At 44.9% G+C, this 15,478-nt stretch overlaps 1 protein-coding gene across 2 annotated transcripts in view; it reads left to right on the forward strand.

Moving 5' to 3' along the window:
- The window catches only part of FHL1 (four and a half LIM domains 1), a 57,695-nt gene extending 42,546 nt beyond the window's left edge, over positions 1 to 15,149 (forward strand). For both annotated transcript variants that reach the window (XM_060756050.2, XM_060756049.2), the window contains exons 2-6: positions 2,355 to 2,536; positions 4,026 to 4,203; positions 7,995 to 8,164; positions 13,535 to 13,721; positions 14,623 to 15,149. In XM_060756050.2, coding sequence (XP_060612033.1) covers positions 2,381 to 2,536; positions 4,026 to 4,203; positions 7,995 to 8,164; positions 13,535 to 13,721; positions 14,623 to 14,777 — 846 coding nt within the window. In that variant the 5' untranslated portion in view covers positions 2,355 to 2,380 and the 3' untranslated portion in view covers positions 14,778 to 15,149. The remainder of the gene's footprint in view (positions 1 to 2,354; positions 2,537 to 4,025; positions 4,204 to 7,994; positions 8,165 to 13,534; positions 13,722 to 14,622) is intronic.
- Positions 15,150 to 15,478: the final 329 nt, after the last annotated feature.

Here is a 15,478-nt window from a genome sequence, read left to right on the forward strand (position 1 = left end):
GATGGATCTGGACCAAACTTGGCACCGATACTCAATATGCCCAAATGTGAACACTAGTGGAGTTTGAGGAAAAATAGACCTATACTCGGAAGGGAAGGGTTTGGTGGGAATTGATCTTGAGTTTTGGAGTTGTAGGTCGCCTACATCCAGAGACCACTATGTACTCAAACAATGATGGATCTGGACCAAAGTTGGCACAGATACTCAATATGCCCAAATGTGAACACTAGTGGAGTTTGGGGAAAAATAGACCTATACTCGGAAGGGAAGGGTTTGGTGGGAATTGATCTTGAGTTTTGGAGTTGTAGGTCACCTACATCCAGAGACAACTGTGGACTCAAACAATGATGGATCTGGACCAAGTTTGGCACAGATACTCAACATGTCCAAATGTGAACACTAGTGGAGTTTGGGGGAAAATAGAGCTATACTCGCTACAGAAAATGCTTTGCAGAGTATACTGACCAACAAAGACTAGCTGATCCACTTCTCAAGAACATTGTTGGTGAATCACTTACCTCAAAAGTTGAGCCTCTTTTTGATACATGAGCCTTTTTCGATAAATGAACCCAACCGCCTGACAAAGGCTCTTGTGAGTCGAAACCGGTTGCAGGTTGGAGTCAACCCGTGTGTAACGAAGGGAATAGGACACCTATTGTGATTACTGGAGTCTACTCGCATGCAATAAAGAATAGGACATTCATTGACATTCAAAGACTATTCTTACTCACATGAAGGTTATGTTTCATACTTCAAGAGAAGAACCAATTGTTTTTGCTTAATGTGAATGTGGCAGCTCTGTGTTTTGTTGATCTGTGTATTTGTAATGTATACATTCGAGTTAATTTAGATACATTCGCATTACCACAATAAGTGGATTTTGGTCACCATAGGAAAATAGATCTTGACATTTGGGAGTTGTAGTTGTTGGGATTTATAGTTCACCTACAATCAAAGAGCATTCTGATTCCCACCAATGATAGAATTGGCCCAAATTTCTCACACGAAACCCTCATGCCTTGAAGGGACTTGTTGGCACGATGCTCCCTCCAGCCTCACATGCTCTCCCTCACACGCCATGCGCCAAGCACGCCTGCTCTCTCCTCCCTGCCTGCCCCTTGGCTGAGAGGTCGGCCAATCACAGCGGAGGAGGGCTTTTGGTGGGAGGATTTGCCATCGGTTTCCAAAAAGGAAAAGAAGGACAGTCAGATAGATTTTCAGTCTTCTCCACCAAATAAGTATATGTTTTGTGGTGGTCTTTGACCACCCCTCTGAAACCCCATCACGACCTCCCCAGGGGTCCCAAAACCGCCAGGTGAGAAACACTGCTCTGGGGAATATTTGGAACTGTTCTTCATACCAAAAATAGAAATATTACTCTTTTGGATAACGTTCCCAAATCCCCCAGTTAGAGGCAATGCTGGTGTAGCGAAATTGTTGATCTATGTCAAATTTTTGATGTATAGCTCTATGTTGCAATGTGGCAGAATAGGCAGGAATAGGGTAGCAACAGTAGAGGCAAGACTAATTTGCATACGTGCAGCCGATTGGTCGTATGCAGATGAGTGTAGGCCAGGATGTGAAAGGGCCACTGAGCCAGAATGGCAGTTGAGGGGAAGAGAGTTGAACATTCCAAAGAGGCGGAGTTAAGTTTAAAAATAGGCAGTTAGAGAGTCAGAAAAGTTCAGTTAGGGATTCCTGTTTGGGAAGGACAGTTAGGAACTTCTGTGAGAGAAAAGCAGTTAGGAAAATGGAGCTTAAGTTTTAAGGAAAATAAAGAAGTGCCAGTGTGGTTTAAGGTGGAATATAGTTCTGTCAAGAGTGTATGAAAAAGTAATGTGAAACAGTTGAAGTTTGATAGGAAAAGTTAACTAAGTGAATGATATTGAATGTAAGACTCCAGACTGTAACAGAACACACAAATGTAGCCACAAGCATTGGAGCCAGAAGCTAAAAATAAACTTTGTTACTTGGTTTACTACAAGAGTGTCTCAATCCTGTAATATAAAAGTCTCAAGGTAAAAAGCTCAAAAGGAAGCCCCAGCTAATTTAAAATGGGGAAAATACATCAATACAAGGCAGTAAAAAGATTTAAAAGAAAATATCCCCCCCCCCATCGTCACACATAAAAAGACACCTGAAAAAGGACTGAAGTAGTGAAAGGTCATCACAGCTGGCTATAGAGCACTGAAAGTCTACCTTGTAAGTCTGTGCTCCCTACAGCCAATGTGGTCACTAGTTGGTGGATTAATGGGAGTTGGTGGAAAAGAACAGTATTTCAAAATCGACACCTCTACCAATCCATCATCCCTCTGTTGTGGCCAACTCTCTGATCTGTCCGTGTCTTTCCCCAGGGCCCAGCAGTTACACCGTGGGCACCATGTCGGAGCGCTTCGACTGCCACTACTGCCGCGAGAACTTGCACGGGAAGAAATATGTGCAGAAGGAAGGCCGCCACTGCTGCGTCAAGTGCTTTGAGAAGTTCTGCGCCAACACCTGTGCTGAGTGTCGGAAACCCATTGGAGCGGATACCAAGGTAGGTGGGGGATGTATGGACAGGAATGAACTGAAATGATCAATGACTTATCACTGGGTAAGCATTGGCTGGCATCCTGCATGTGGCATAGACAGGTGAAACCCAAAGGAACACTTATAGAAGTCCCTTTTTATGAATGCCTTCTTGGCACAAAATCTAAGATTGCATCTGCCAATTTCTCCACCAATTAGCTTTCTCCACGTTTCCTATGTCAAGGATCTTTTCTCTCCTTCATTGCAGTGCCAACATAGCAATGATTCAGCTTTTCCTCCTCCCACAATTGCTTACACTGGCGTAGCAGTGCCAACATAGCAACTATCCAGCTTTTCCTCCTTCCGCTATTTCTTATGCTAGCGTAGCAGTGCCAACAAAGCAATAATCCAGCTTTTCCTCCTTCTGCCATTGCTTACACTGGCGTAGCAGTGCCAACAAAGCAATGATCCAGCTTTTCCTCCTTCCGCTATTGCTTACACTGGCGTAGCAGTGCCAACAAAGCAATGATCCAGCTTTTCCTCCTTCCGCTATTGCTTACACTGGCGTAGCAGTGCCAACAAAGCAATGATTCAGCTTTTCCTCCTTCTGCCATTGCTTACACTGGCGTAGCAATGCCAACAAAGCAGTGATCCAGCTTTTCCTTCTTCCGCCATTGTGTACGCTGGCGTAGCAGTGCCAACAAAGCAATAATCCAGCTTTTCCTCCTCTGCCATTGCTTACGCTGGTGTAGCAGTGCCAACAAAGCAATGATCCAGCTTTTTCTCCTTCCACCATTGCTTACACTGGTGTAGCAGTGCCAACGAAGCCATGATCCAGCTTTCCCTCCTTCCGCCATTGTTTACACTGTCGTAGCAGTGCCAACAAAGCCATGATCCAGCTTTCCCTCCTTCCACCATTGCTTACGCTGGCGTAGCAGTGCCAACAAAGCAATGATCCAGCTTTCCCTCCTTCCGCCATTGCTTACACTGGCGTAGCAGTGCCAACAAAGCCATGATCCAGCTTTTTCTCCTTCCACCATTGCTTACACTGGTGTAGCAGTGCCAACGAAGCCATGATCCAGCTTTTCCTCCTTCTGCCATTGCTTACACTGGCGTTCAGTGCCAACAAAGCTATTGTCCAGCTTTTCTCCTCCTGTCATTGTTTATGCTGGTGTAGCGGTGCCAACAGTTATGAACCAGCTTTGCCTCCTTCCGCCATTGCTTACACTGACGTTCAGTGCCAACAAAGCAATGGTCCAGCTTTTTCTCCTTCTGCCATTGCTTATGATGGCACAGTAGTGCCAACAACGCAATGATCCATCTTTTCCTCCTTCCGCCATTGCTTACGCTTGTGTAGCACTGCCAATAAAGCTATGATCTAGTTTTTCCTCCTTCCACTTAGCACTGCCAGCATATTAATGAACCAGTCAAGGGAAGCTGAGATCCTGATAGGGTTTCTTAATCATTGGAAGAATATTGTGCTCATGGTGGTTTCCCTTCCATCTGTTTTCATATAGGAGCTGCATTTCAAGAACCGCTACTGGCATGAGAATTGTTTCCGCTGCTTCAAGTGCTACACGTCCCTGGTGAACGAGCCCTTCATGCTGAAGGAGAACAACAAGGTCTGGTGCAACAAGTGCACCACCACTGAGGATGCGCCCCGCTGCAAGGGCTGCCTGAAGCCCATCGTGGCAGGTGGGTTGGGAGCCCCTGGGCAGTATCGCTCCCTTGTCTACCATCTGATTTTTGTTTAACTTCTACAGAATAGTTACAGATTCATAAAGTCAGTCGAAAGGCCGAACAGGGCATAGGATTATAGCCTGTATTAGACGGGATTACACTCCCCCTGAAGACGTAGGTTCGCAGCTTGGGACTGATACTGGATTCATCGCTGAGCCTGGATCCCCAGGTTTTGGGGAGCATTTGCACAATTAAAACGTGTGCGCCAGCTGCGCCCATACCTTGGGAAGTCTAACTTGGCCACAGTAGTCCATGCTCTGGCTACATCCCGTATAGATTACTGCAATGCGCTCTATGTGGGGTTGCCTTTGAAGACGGGCCAGAAGCTTCAAATGGTCCAGCGTGCGGCAACCAGGTTGCTAACAGGAGCGGTGCTCAAGGAGCACACAACTCCTCTGCTGCATCAGCTCCACTGGCTGACAGTTTGTTACCGGGCTCAATCCAAAGTGCTGGCTTTAGCCTATAAAGCCCTAAATGGTTCCGGCCCAGCCTACCTATCTGAACGCATCTCTCCGTACGAACCCTCCAGGAACTTAAGATCGCAAGCACGTCTGGTGGGGACAAGAGACAGGGCCTTCTCTGTGGTGGTCCCTCGGCTGTGGAACTCCCTGCCTAGGGATATTTATTTATTTATTTATTTATTTACTGCACTTGTAGACCGCCGTTCTCAGCCCTAGGGCGACTCACGGCGGTGTACAACATATAAAAACAATTTACAATAAAGGCAATATCACAAACAACAATAACAACATCACTATCAATAATACAATTACACTAAATCATTCGCGACGTCTCATCATAGAATCACAATCAAATCTCGTTATCCATATTCCGTTCCAATCATCATTGCCAATTGTTGTAGCACTTAGTCAAACGCCTTCTCAAACAACCACGTCTTTAGTCTCTTGCGGAATGTCATAAGGGAGGGCGCCTGTCTGATGTCTACAGGGAGGGTGTTCCACAGCCGGGGGACCACCACCGAGAAGGCCCTATCCCTCGTCCCCGCCAGGCGTGCCTGTGAGGCAGGCGGGATCGAGAGAAGGGCCTCCCCAGATGATCTCAAAGTCCTCGTGGGCTCATAGGCCGAGATGCGGTCAGACAGGTATTTTGGGCCTGTATTAGATCAGCTCCCTCCCTCCTGACTTTCCGAAAACGAGTAAAAACTTGGCTCTTCGTGCAGGCATTCGGGACCCTGGAATAAATAAACTAGAGCTGGAAAATGACCCAGGAATGACCAAGATAATGGAACGGATGAGGATGGAACGAGAGGACATAGTTCTTTTTAAATTGTTATTATGCACTGTCTTTATGTTTAAATGCACTTTAATGTTTTTGCTTTATTAATGTACTAGCTTTGGAACCTGGTGGTGCCCGGGTTATTTGAGAAAGGCATTATTTGTTTTGTGAAGTTCAGTAATATCAGTTTGGTAATGGGTAACGGCATTTATTATAATAAAAAGCCCGTCTTTCCTTTTTGTTTTTTTTTTATGAATGCTTCCATTAGAAAATGCATAAGGATGTATATGAACTACAATTCCCAGAATCGTGGATGAATCCTTCCCAAACTCAGCCATTATTCAAAGTTGACCATGTTGGATCTGTGTGCCAAGTTTGGTTCAGATCTGACATGAACTGGCTTCAGTGATATCTAGATAATGGTGAATGACAACTCCCAGATTCCCAGGACAATCACCCCCCAAAACCAGAAAGTATTCACACTTGGCCATGTTGGTTCGGTGTGCCAATTTGGTCCAGATCTGTCATCAGCTGGGTTCAGTGTTCTCTGGATAAGGGTGAACTACAGCTCCCAGATTACTACAACTTCCATCCTGTTGAGTCAGTCCCCCCAACCCCCCCCCCCCCAGTCTGTACAGTTGCTGATCAATTCCTCTGCGTTTGCTGTGTGCCATAGGAAAGGGTAGGAAAGGGTTAAGCGAGAGGCAGTGGGCAGGGCCATGCAAATTCCACACAATGAACCCAGGGATGCCCGCCTGTGGTGGAGAAAACACAGCAAATCTAGAATGAAATTCTCCCCGAATGCGAGCATTCCTTGGGTGGTGGGCGCTAGTGTTTGGGGAGGACATTGGCAGCATTTGGGCTACATGTTCATGGCGCTCACTATAACCTGCAATGTCAGTCGAGGGAGTACCTTTGGAGGTATTGTGTCCAATTCTGGGCACCACAATTCAAGAGAGATATTGACAAGCTGGAATGTGTCCAGAAGAGGGCGACTAAAATGATCAAGGTTCTGGAGAACAAGCCCTATGAGGAGCGGCTTAGGGAACTGGGCATGTTTAGCCTGAAGAAGAGAAGGCTGAGAGGAGATATGATAGCCATGTATAAATATGTGAGAGGAAGCCACAGGGAGGAATCATAGAATCATAGAATCAAAGAGTTGGAAGAGACCTCATGGGCCATCCAGTCCAACCCCATTCTGCCAAGAAGCAGGAACATTGCATTCAAATCACCCCTGACAAATGGCCATCCAGCCTCTGCTTAAAAGCTTCCAAAGAAGGAGCCTCCACCACACTCCGGGGCAGAGAGTTCCACTGCTGAACGGCTCTCACAGTCAGGAAGTTCTTCCTAATGTTCAGATGGAATCTCCTCTCTTGTAGTTTGAAGCCATTGTTCCGCGTCCTAGTCTCTAAGGAAGCAGAGAACAAGCTTGCTCCCTCCTCCCTGTGGCTTCCTCTCACATATTTATACATGGCTATCATATCTCCTCTCAGCCTTCTCTTCTTCAGGCTAAACATGCCCAGTTCCCTAAGCCGCTCCTCATAGGGCTTGTTCTCCAGACCCTTGATCATTTTAGTCGCCCTCCTCTGGACATATTCCAGCTTGTCAATATCTCTCTTGAATTGTGGTGCCCAGAATTGGACACAATATTCCAGGTGTGGTCTAACCAAAGCAGAATAGAGGGGTAGCATTACTTCCCTAGATCTAGACACTATGCTCCTATTGATGCAGGCCAAAATCCCATTGGCTTTTTTTGCCGCCACATCACATTGTTGGCTCATGTTTAACTTGTTGTCCACGAGGACTCCAAGATCTTTTTCACACGTACTGCTCTCGAGCCAGGCATTGTCCCCCATTCTGTATCTTTGCATTTCATTTTTTCTGCCAAAGTGGAGTATCTTACATTTGTCACTGTTGAACTTCATTTTGTTAGTTTTGGCCCATCTCTCTAATCTGTCAAGATCGTTTTGAATTCTGCTTCTTAGCACTTGGAACTATAGCCTGCTTGTGGAGGCTGAAGGCTGTGTGTGAAAGTGGACACCTCCACCACATACGCACATACACATTTTTTCATTTTTATTATGTGTATAGATGTATTTTTATGGCATCGAATTGTGCCGACTGTGTATACCGCCCTGACTCGCCTTTGGGCTGATATGGGCGGGATAGAAATAATGTAAATAAATAAATAAAGTTACAAAGGGTAGGCTGATGTAGAATTATAGAGGTGAAAGAGATCTCAACTCTACTCATCAGGAAGATCTTGATATTTAGGTGCAATCTCTTTTTCCTGCTATTTGAATCCATTGCTCCATTGTGTCCCAGTTCCCAGAGCAGCAGGAGACATCCAAATCAAAGGCTTGCGTCCTCAAGGAAACATCAAGGCTGATGGGAGAGTAAAGAGCTTGTCTAAACCTTCAGAAAAACCACTTGGTAGAGAAATGATTAAATTTCCGTTTCTATTGCAGTGGATAATAGGCTTCTCACCTCTGGGCTCTTTCTCCTGGCAGGTGACCAGAACGTGGAGTACAAGAAGACTGTCTGGCACAAGGACTGCTTCACCTGCGACCAGTGCAAGAAGGTGATCGGCACGGCCAGCTTCTTCCCCAAAGGGGATGAGATCTACTGTGTCACCTGCCATGAGCATAAATTTGCCAAGACCTGTGTGAAGTGCAAGAATGTAAGTCCTGTAGACCACCTTTGTATGAGTTCATTAAAGATTTCCCCTGACCCGCTTATATTTATCACAGGACGCTGAAACTAAACATGTGTAATGATGCAAGTCTCAATAGGTTATGTGCAAATTTACAACGATCTTGATTTGACAGGTGCTGAAGTGGTGTGAGGTTTGAGAATGGACCCAGAGGAATACTGGTTTTGCAAAACCCTCTTATAGTGCCAAGGCAATGGGGATGTTGGGAGGGGAGAGTCTGATTACCCACAAAAAAATTACTACTACCCTGTTTCCCCCAAAATAAAACAGTGTCCTATATTACGTTTTGCTCTCAAAGATGCGCTAGGTCTTACTTTCAGGGGATGTCTTGTTTTTCCATGAAGAAGAATTCACATTTATTGTTGAATCACAGCTACATGCTCTGGTGTGCTGCTCGGTGGGCATGTTTCCAAACAAAAGCTTTGCTAGGTCTTACTTTCAGGGGATGTCTTGTTTTTCCATTAAGAAGAATTCACATTTATTGTTGAATCACAGCTACATGCTCTGGTGTGCTGCTCGGTGGGCATGCTTCCAAACAAAAGCTTTGCTAGGTCTTACTTTCAGGGGATGTCTTATTTTTCCATGAAGAAGAATTCACATTTATTGTTGAATCACAGCTACATGCTCTGGTGTGCTGCTCGGTGGGCATGCTTCCAACAAAAGCTTTGCTAGGTCTTACTTTCAGGGGATGTCTTGTTTTTCCATGAAGAAGAATTCACATTTATTGTTGAATCACAGCTACATGCTCTGGTGTGCTGCTCGGTGGGCATGCTTCCAACAAAAGCTTTGCTAGGTCTTACTTTCAGGGGATGTCTTGTTTTTCCATGAAGAAGAATTCACATTTATTGTTGAATCACAGCTACATGCTCTGGTGTGCTGCTCGGTGGGCATGCTTCCAAACAAAAGCTTTGCTAGGTCTTACTTTCAGGGGATGTCTTGTTTTTCCATTAAGAAGAATTCACATTTATTGTTGAATCACAGCTACATGCTCTGGTGTGCTGCTCGGTGGGCATGTTTCCAAACAAAAGCTTTGCTAGGTCTTACTTTCAGGGGATGTCTTGTTTTTCCATTAAGAAGAATTCACATTTATTGTTGAATCACAGCTACATGCTCTGGTGTGCTGCTCGGTGGGCATGCTTCCAACAAAAGCTTTGCTAGGTCTTACTTTCAGGGGATGTCTTGTTTTTCCATGAAGAAGAATTCACATTTATTGTTGAATCACAGCTACATGCTCTGGTGTGCTGCTCGGTGGGCATGTTTCCAAACAAAAGCTTTGCTAGGTCTTACTTTCAGGGGATGTCTTGTTTTTCCATTAAGAAGAATTCACATTTATTGTTGAATCACAGCTACATGCTCTGGTGTGCTGCTCGGTGGGCATGCTTCCAAACAAAAGCTTTGCTAGGTCTTACTTTCAGGGGATGTCTTATTTTTCCATGAAGAAGAATTCACATTTATTGTTGAATCACAGCTACATGCTCTGGTGTGCTGCTCGGTGGGCATGCTTCCAACAAAAGCTTTGCTAGGTCTTACTTTCAGGGGATGTCTTATTTTTCCATGAAGAAGAATTCACATTTATTGTTGAATCACAGCTACATGCTCTGGTGTGCTGCTCGGTGGGCATGCTTCCAACAAAAGCTTTGCTAGGTCTTACTTTCAGGGGATGTCTTGTTTTTCCATGAAGAAGAATTCACATTTATTGTTGAATCACAGCTACATGCTCTGGTGTGCTGCTCGGTGGGCATGCTTCCAAACAAAAGCTTTGCTAGGTCTTACTTTCAGGGGATGTCTTGTTTTTCCATGAAGAAGAATTCACATTTATTGTTGAATCACAGCTACATGCTCTGGTGTGCTGCTCGGTGGGCATGTTTCCAAACAAAAGCTTTGCTAGGTCTTACTTTCAGGGGATGTCTTGTTTTTCCATTAAGAAGAATTCACATTTATTGTTGAATCACAGCTACATGCTCTGGTGTGCTGCTCGGTGGGCATGCTTCAACAAAAGCTTTGCTAGGTCTTACTTTCAGGGGATGATTATTTTTCCATGAATAAGAATTCACATTTATTGTTGAATCACAGCTACATGCTCTGGTGTGCTGCTCGGTGGGCATGCTTCCAACAAAAGCTTTGCTAGGTCTTACTTTCAGGGGATGTCTTGTTTTTCCATGAAGAAGAATTCACATTTATTGTTGAATCACAGCTACATGCTCTGGTGTGCTGCTCGGTGGGCATGCTTCCAAACAAAAGCTTTGCTAGGTCTTACTTTCAGGGGATGTCTTGTTTTTCCATGAAGAAGAATTCACATTTATTGTTGAATCACAGCTACATGCTCTGGTGTGCTGCTCGGTGGGCATGTTTCCAAACAAAAGCTTTGCTAGGTCTTACTTTCAGGGGATGTCTTGTTTTTCCATTAAGAAGAATTCACATTTATTGTTGAATCACAGCTACATGCTCTGGTGTGCTGCTCGGTGAGAATGCTTCCAAACAAAAGCTTTGCTAGGTCTTACTTTCAGGGGATGTCTTGTTTTTCCATGAAGAAGAATTCACATTTATTGTTGAATCACAGCTACATGCTCTGGTGTGCTGCTCGGTGGGCATGTTTCCAAACAAAAGCTTTGCTAGGTCTTACTTTCAGGGGATGTCTTGTTTTTCCATGAAGAAGAATTCACATTTATTGTTGAATCACAGCTACATGCTCTGGTGTGCTGCTTGGTGGGCATGCTTCCAAACAAAAGCTTTGCTAGGTCTTACTTTCAGGGGATGTCTTATTTTTCCATGAAGAAGAATTCACATTTATTGTTGAATCACAGCTACATGCTCTGGTGTGCTGCTCGGTGGGCATGCTTCCAACAAAAGCTTTGCTAGGTCTTACTTTCAGGGGATGTCTTGTTTTTCCATGAAGAAGAATTCACATTTATTGTTGAATCACAGCTACGTGCTCTGGTGTGCTGCTCGGTGGGCATGTTTCCAAACAAAAGCTTTGCTAGGTCTTACTTTCAGGGGATGTCTTGTTTTTCCATTAAGAAGAATTCACATTTATTGTTGAATCACAGCTACATGCTCTGGTGTGCTGCTCGGTGGGCATGCTTCCAAACAAAAGCTTTGCTAGGTCTTACTTTCAGGGGATGTCTTATTTTTCCATGAAGAAGAATTCACATTTATTGTTGAATCACAGCTACATGCTCTGGTGTGCTGCTCGGTGGGCATGCTTCCAACAAAAGCTTTGCTAGGTCTTACTTTCAGGGGATGTCTTATTTTTCCATGAAGAAGAATTCACATTTATTGTTGAATCACAGCTACATGCTCTGGTGTGCTGCTCGGTGGGCATGCTTCCAACAAAAGCTTTGCTAGGTCTTACTTTCAGGGGATGTCTTATTTTTCCATTAAGAAGAATTCACATTTATTGTTGAATCACAGCTACATGCTCTGGTGTGCTGCTCGGTGGGCATGTTTCCAAACAAAAGCTTTGTTAGGTCTTACTTTCAGGGGATGTCTTGTTTTTCCATGAAGAAGAATTCACATTTATTGTTGAATCACAGCTACATGCTCTGGTGTGCTGCTCGGTGGGCATGCTTCCAAACAAAAGCTTTGCTAGGTCTTACTTTCAGGGGATGTCTTATTTTTCCATGAAGAAGAATTCACATTTATTGTTGAATCACAGCTACATGCTCTGGTGTGCTGCTCGGTGGGCATGCTTCCAACAAAAGCTTTGCTAGGTCTTACTTTCAGGGGATGTCTTGTTTTTCCATTAAGAAGAATTCACATTTATTGTTGAATCACAGCTACATGCTCTGGTGTGCTGCTCGGTGGGCATGTTTCCAAACAAAAGCTTTGTTAGGTCTTACTTTCAGGGGATGTCTTGTTTTTCCATGAAGAAGAATTCACATTTATTGTTGAATCACAGCTACATGCTCTGGTGTGCTGCTCGGTGGGCATGCTTCCAACAAAAACTTTGCTAGGTCTTACTTTCAGGGGATGTCTTGTTTTTCCATTAAGAAGAATTCACATTTATTGTTGAATCACAGCTACATGCTCTGGTGTGCTGCTCGGTGGGCATGTTTCCAAACAAAAGCTTTGTTAGGTCTTACTTTCAGGGGATGTCTTGTTTTTCCATGAAGAAGAATTCACATTTATTGTTGAATCACAGCTACATGCTCTGGTGTGCTGCTCGGTGGGCATGCTTCCAACAAAAGCTTTGCTAGGTCTTACTTTCAGGGGATGTCTTATTTTTCCATGAAGAAGAATTCACATTTATTGTTGAATCACAGCTACATGCTCTGGTGTGCTGCTCGGTGGGCATGCTTCCAACAAAAACTTTGCTAGGTCTTACTTTCAGGGGATGTCTTATTTTTCCATGAAGAAGAATTCACATTTATTGTTGAATCACAGCTACATGCTCTGGTGTGCTGCTCGGTGGGCATGCTTCCAACAAAAGCTTTGCTAGGTCTTACTTTCAGGGGATGTCTTGTTTTTCCATTAAGAAGAATTCACATTTATTGTTGAATCACAGCTACATGCTCTGGTGTGCTGCTCGGTGGGCATGCTTCCAAACAAAAGCTTTGCTAGGTCTTACTTTCTGGGGAGGCCTTATATCTAGCAATTCAGCAAAACCTCTACTAGGTCTTATTTTCAGGGGATGTCTTATTTTCGAAGAAAGAGGATACCACATCAGCTCAAGATTATTAAATATAGTTTTCTGTGGGTGAGCAGATGGTGACTACTGGCATATGGCATATGTTCTGTATCAGAAACTAGAGCTGATGTGGTCTATCCAGTGCAATTTTCTGAATCAGCACCCCAAATAATCAAACCGAATCTAAAATTGACCAAAAACTGATTCCGATGGAGCAGTGGGTTAACCCACTGAGCTGCTCAACTTGTTCACCGAAAGGTCGCTGGTTCGAATCCGAGGAGCGGCGTGAGCTCCTGCTGTTAGTCCCAGCTTCTGCCACCTAGCAGTTCAAAAACATGCAAATGTGCGTAGATCAATAAGTACCACTCCGGCAGGAAGGTAATGGCGCTCCATGCAGTCATGCCGGCCACATGACCTAGGAGGTGCTTCGGTTTAGAAAGAGATAAGCACCAACTCCCAGATTCGGACACGACTGGACTTAATGTCAGGGGAAAACCTTTAACCTAATCCTTTTGGTATTAATTTTAGAGAGTGGTCCCTGGTCAAAGTGGTCCCTGGTCAAAAAAAGGTTGGGAACCACTGGTCTAAGCACAAGAAGAAAAACCTTCTCCAGATGATATGCCGATTGTGAATGGATGAACGGGTGGGAAAGGTTGAGTCAGATGCAAAACAACAGTGCACTGAGCAGCCGGTTTCCTTTCCCCCACCAGGCCATCACCTCTGGAGGAGTCGCCTACCAGGACCGCCCCTACCATGCCGAGTGCTTTGTGTGCGCCACTTGCTCCAAGAAGCTGGGTGGGCAGCGCTTCACGGCCGTGGAGGACCTGTTCTACTGTGTGGATTGCTACAAGAACTTTGTGGCCAAGAAATGCAGCGGATGCAAGAACCCCATCACGGGTAAGCAAATCAAAGTTGTCTCCAAAGGAGACTGAATGCTAGTTTACTCATGTGTATGTGTCTCACATGGAAATGCAAAAGTCCTGTATGGGCCTTTCAGCATCTATGTTTCTGGCAGCAAAATTCCACTCATTCCCAATTCATTGATGTTGTTGTGTGCCTTCTTTTCCCACTTATGGCATCCCTAAGACAAACCTATCACAGTATTTCCTTGGCATCACGTGTTTCCGATTTCTGATGTTCCTAAAGCAGACCAGATTTGTTGGAGACCTCCCCCCCCCCCCCCCCCCGGTGGCACAATGGGTAAAATCCTTGTGCTGGCTGGACTGAAGATTGACAGGTTTCCTAGGGAAATGGTTTCCTAGGGAATAAATCAGCATTTCTCAACCCAGGTCATTTGAAATCCTATACGTATCATGGGAGATCGTGATTCAGGAGGAAAAAACAATTTTTAAAAAACCTATAAATCTGGATTGTTTGTGTGTGTGTGTGTGTGTGTGTTTGAATCCAGGGAGTCTGACAGCTCCAGCTCCTCATGCGGGGACATGAGAGAAGCCTCCCACAAGGATGGTAAAACATCAAAACATCCGGGTGTCCCCGGGCAATGTCCTTGCAGACGGCCAATTCTCTCACACCTGAAGTGACTTGCAGTTTCTCAAGTTGCTCCTGACACACACACACACAAACAATCCAGATTTATAGGTTTTTTAAAAATTGTTTTTTCCTCCTGAATCACGATCTCCCATGATACGTATAGGATTTCAAATGACCTGGGTTGAGAAACGCTGATTTATTCCCTAGGAAACCATTTCTTTCTGTCAAGATGGCACAAACACCCAAACAACTAAATGGCGCAGCTTTGTCTTTGCTCCTTATCAGCTGTTTCTGATTCTGTCTCTAGGCTTCGGGAAAGGCACCAACGTGGTCAGCCACGAAGGCCAGTCGTGGCATGAATACTGCTTCAACTGCAAGAAGTGCTCCATCCCGCTGGCTAACAAGCCTTTTGTCTTCCATGCCGAGCAGATTTATTGCCCTCCTTGTGCCAAGAAGCTGTAAAGAGGAGGAGGAGGAGCAGCAGGAAGAAAAGCAAGCAACTGCCTTGTGGCCGAGTGGCTTTTGAGCCTTGTGCTTGGATACAAGCGACCTAGCTGTCCGTTTCCCATTGTTTGCTTTCTTAGGAGGGTAAGGCCCTCTCTTTACTCACTCTGCCCGCTTCCCCTCCGCAGGTGATATTAAATAAAAATGCCACCCTAAGAGCTGCCGCTAACTCTGCTTCCTTGACATCCTTGAAGTCTTTAGGCTTCTGCTTCACATAACCAAATATGCTTCTTGTGTTGGGGACGAAGTCCAATAATATGAGGGTGAACTCACATGGCTGCTTGTCCTTCATTTGTTGTGTAGTCACATTAACCAAAGCCCTTGAACCTGTTTAGGTCCTGTTTGTGGTATTACCGATAATTTTAAATGTGGTGTCGAAGGCTTTCATGGCCAGAATCACTAGGCTGCTGTGAGTTTTCCGGGCTGTATGGTCATGTTCCAGAAGCATTCTCTACTGCCACAGATGTGGGCAGGGGCGGCTCAACCATTACGCAAAGTGGGCAGTTGCAGTATAGTTAATTTTGCCCAGGGGTGCTCTTGAGGAACTCTTGGGGGAGTGTTTTGCCCACATCCAGAGGTAATTTTCAATGGTAAGCGAACAGTATTTTGGCGCCCCCCTCCCATCCCAACCAATCACTGATATATATTTTCTGTTCGTC

This window comes from Anolis sagrei, chromosome 10 (genome assembly GCF_037176765.1).
Source record: "Anolis sagrei isolate rAnoSag1 chromosome 10, rAnoSag1.mat, whole genome shotgun sequence".
Classification (NCBI taxonomy): domain Eukaryota; kingdom Metazoa; phylum Chordata; class Lepidosauria; order Squamata; family Dactyloidae; genus Anolis; species Anolis sagrei.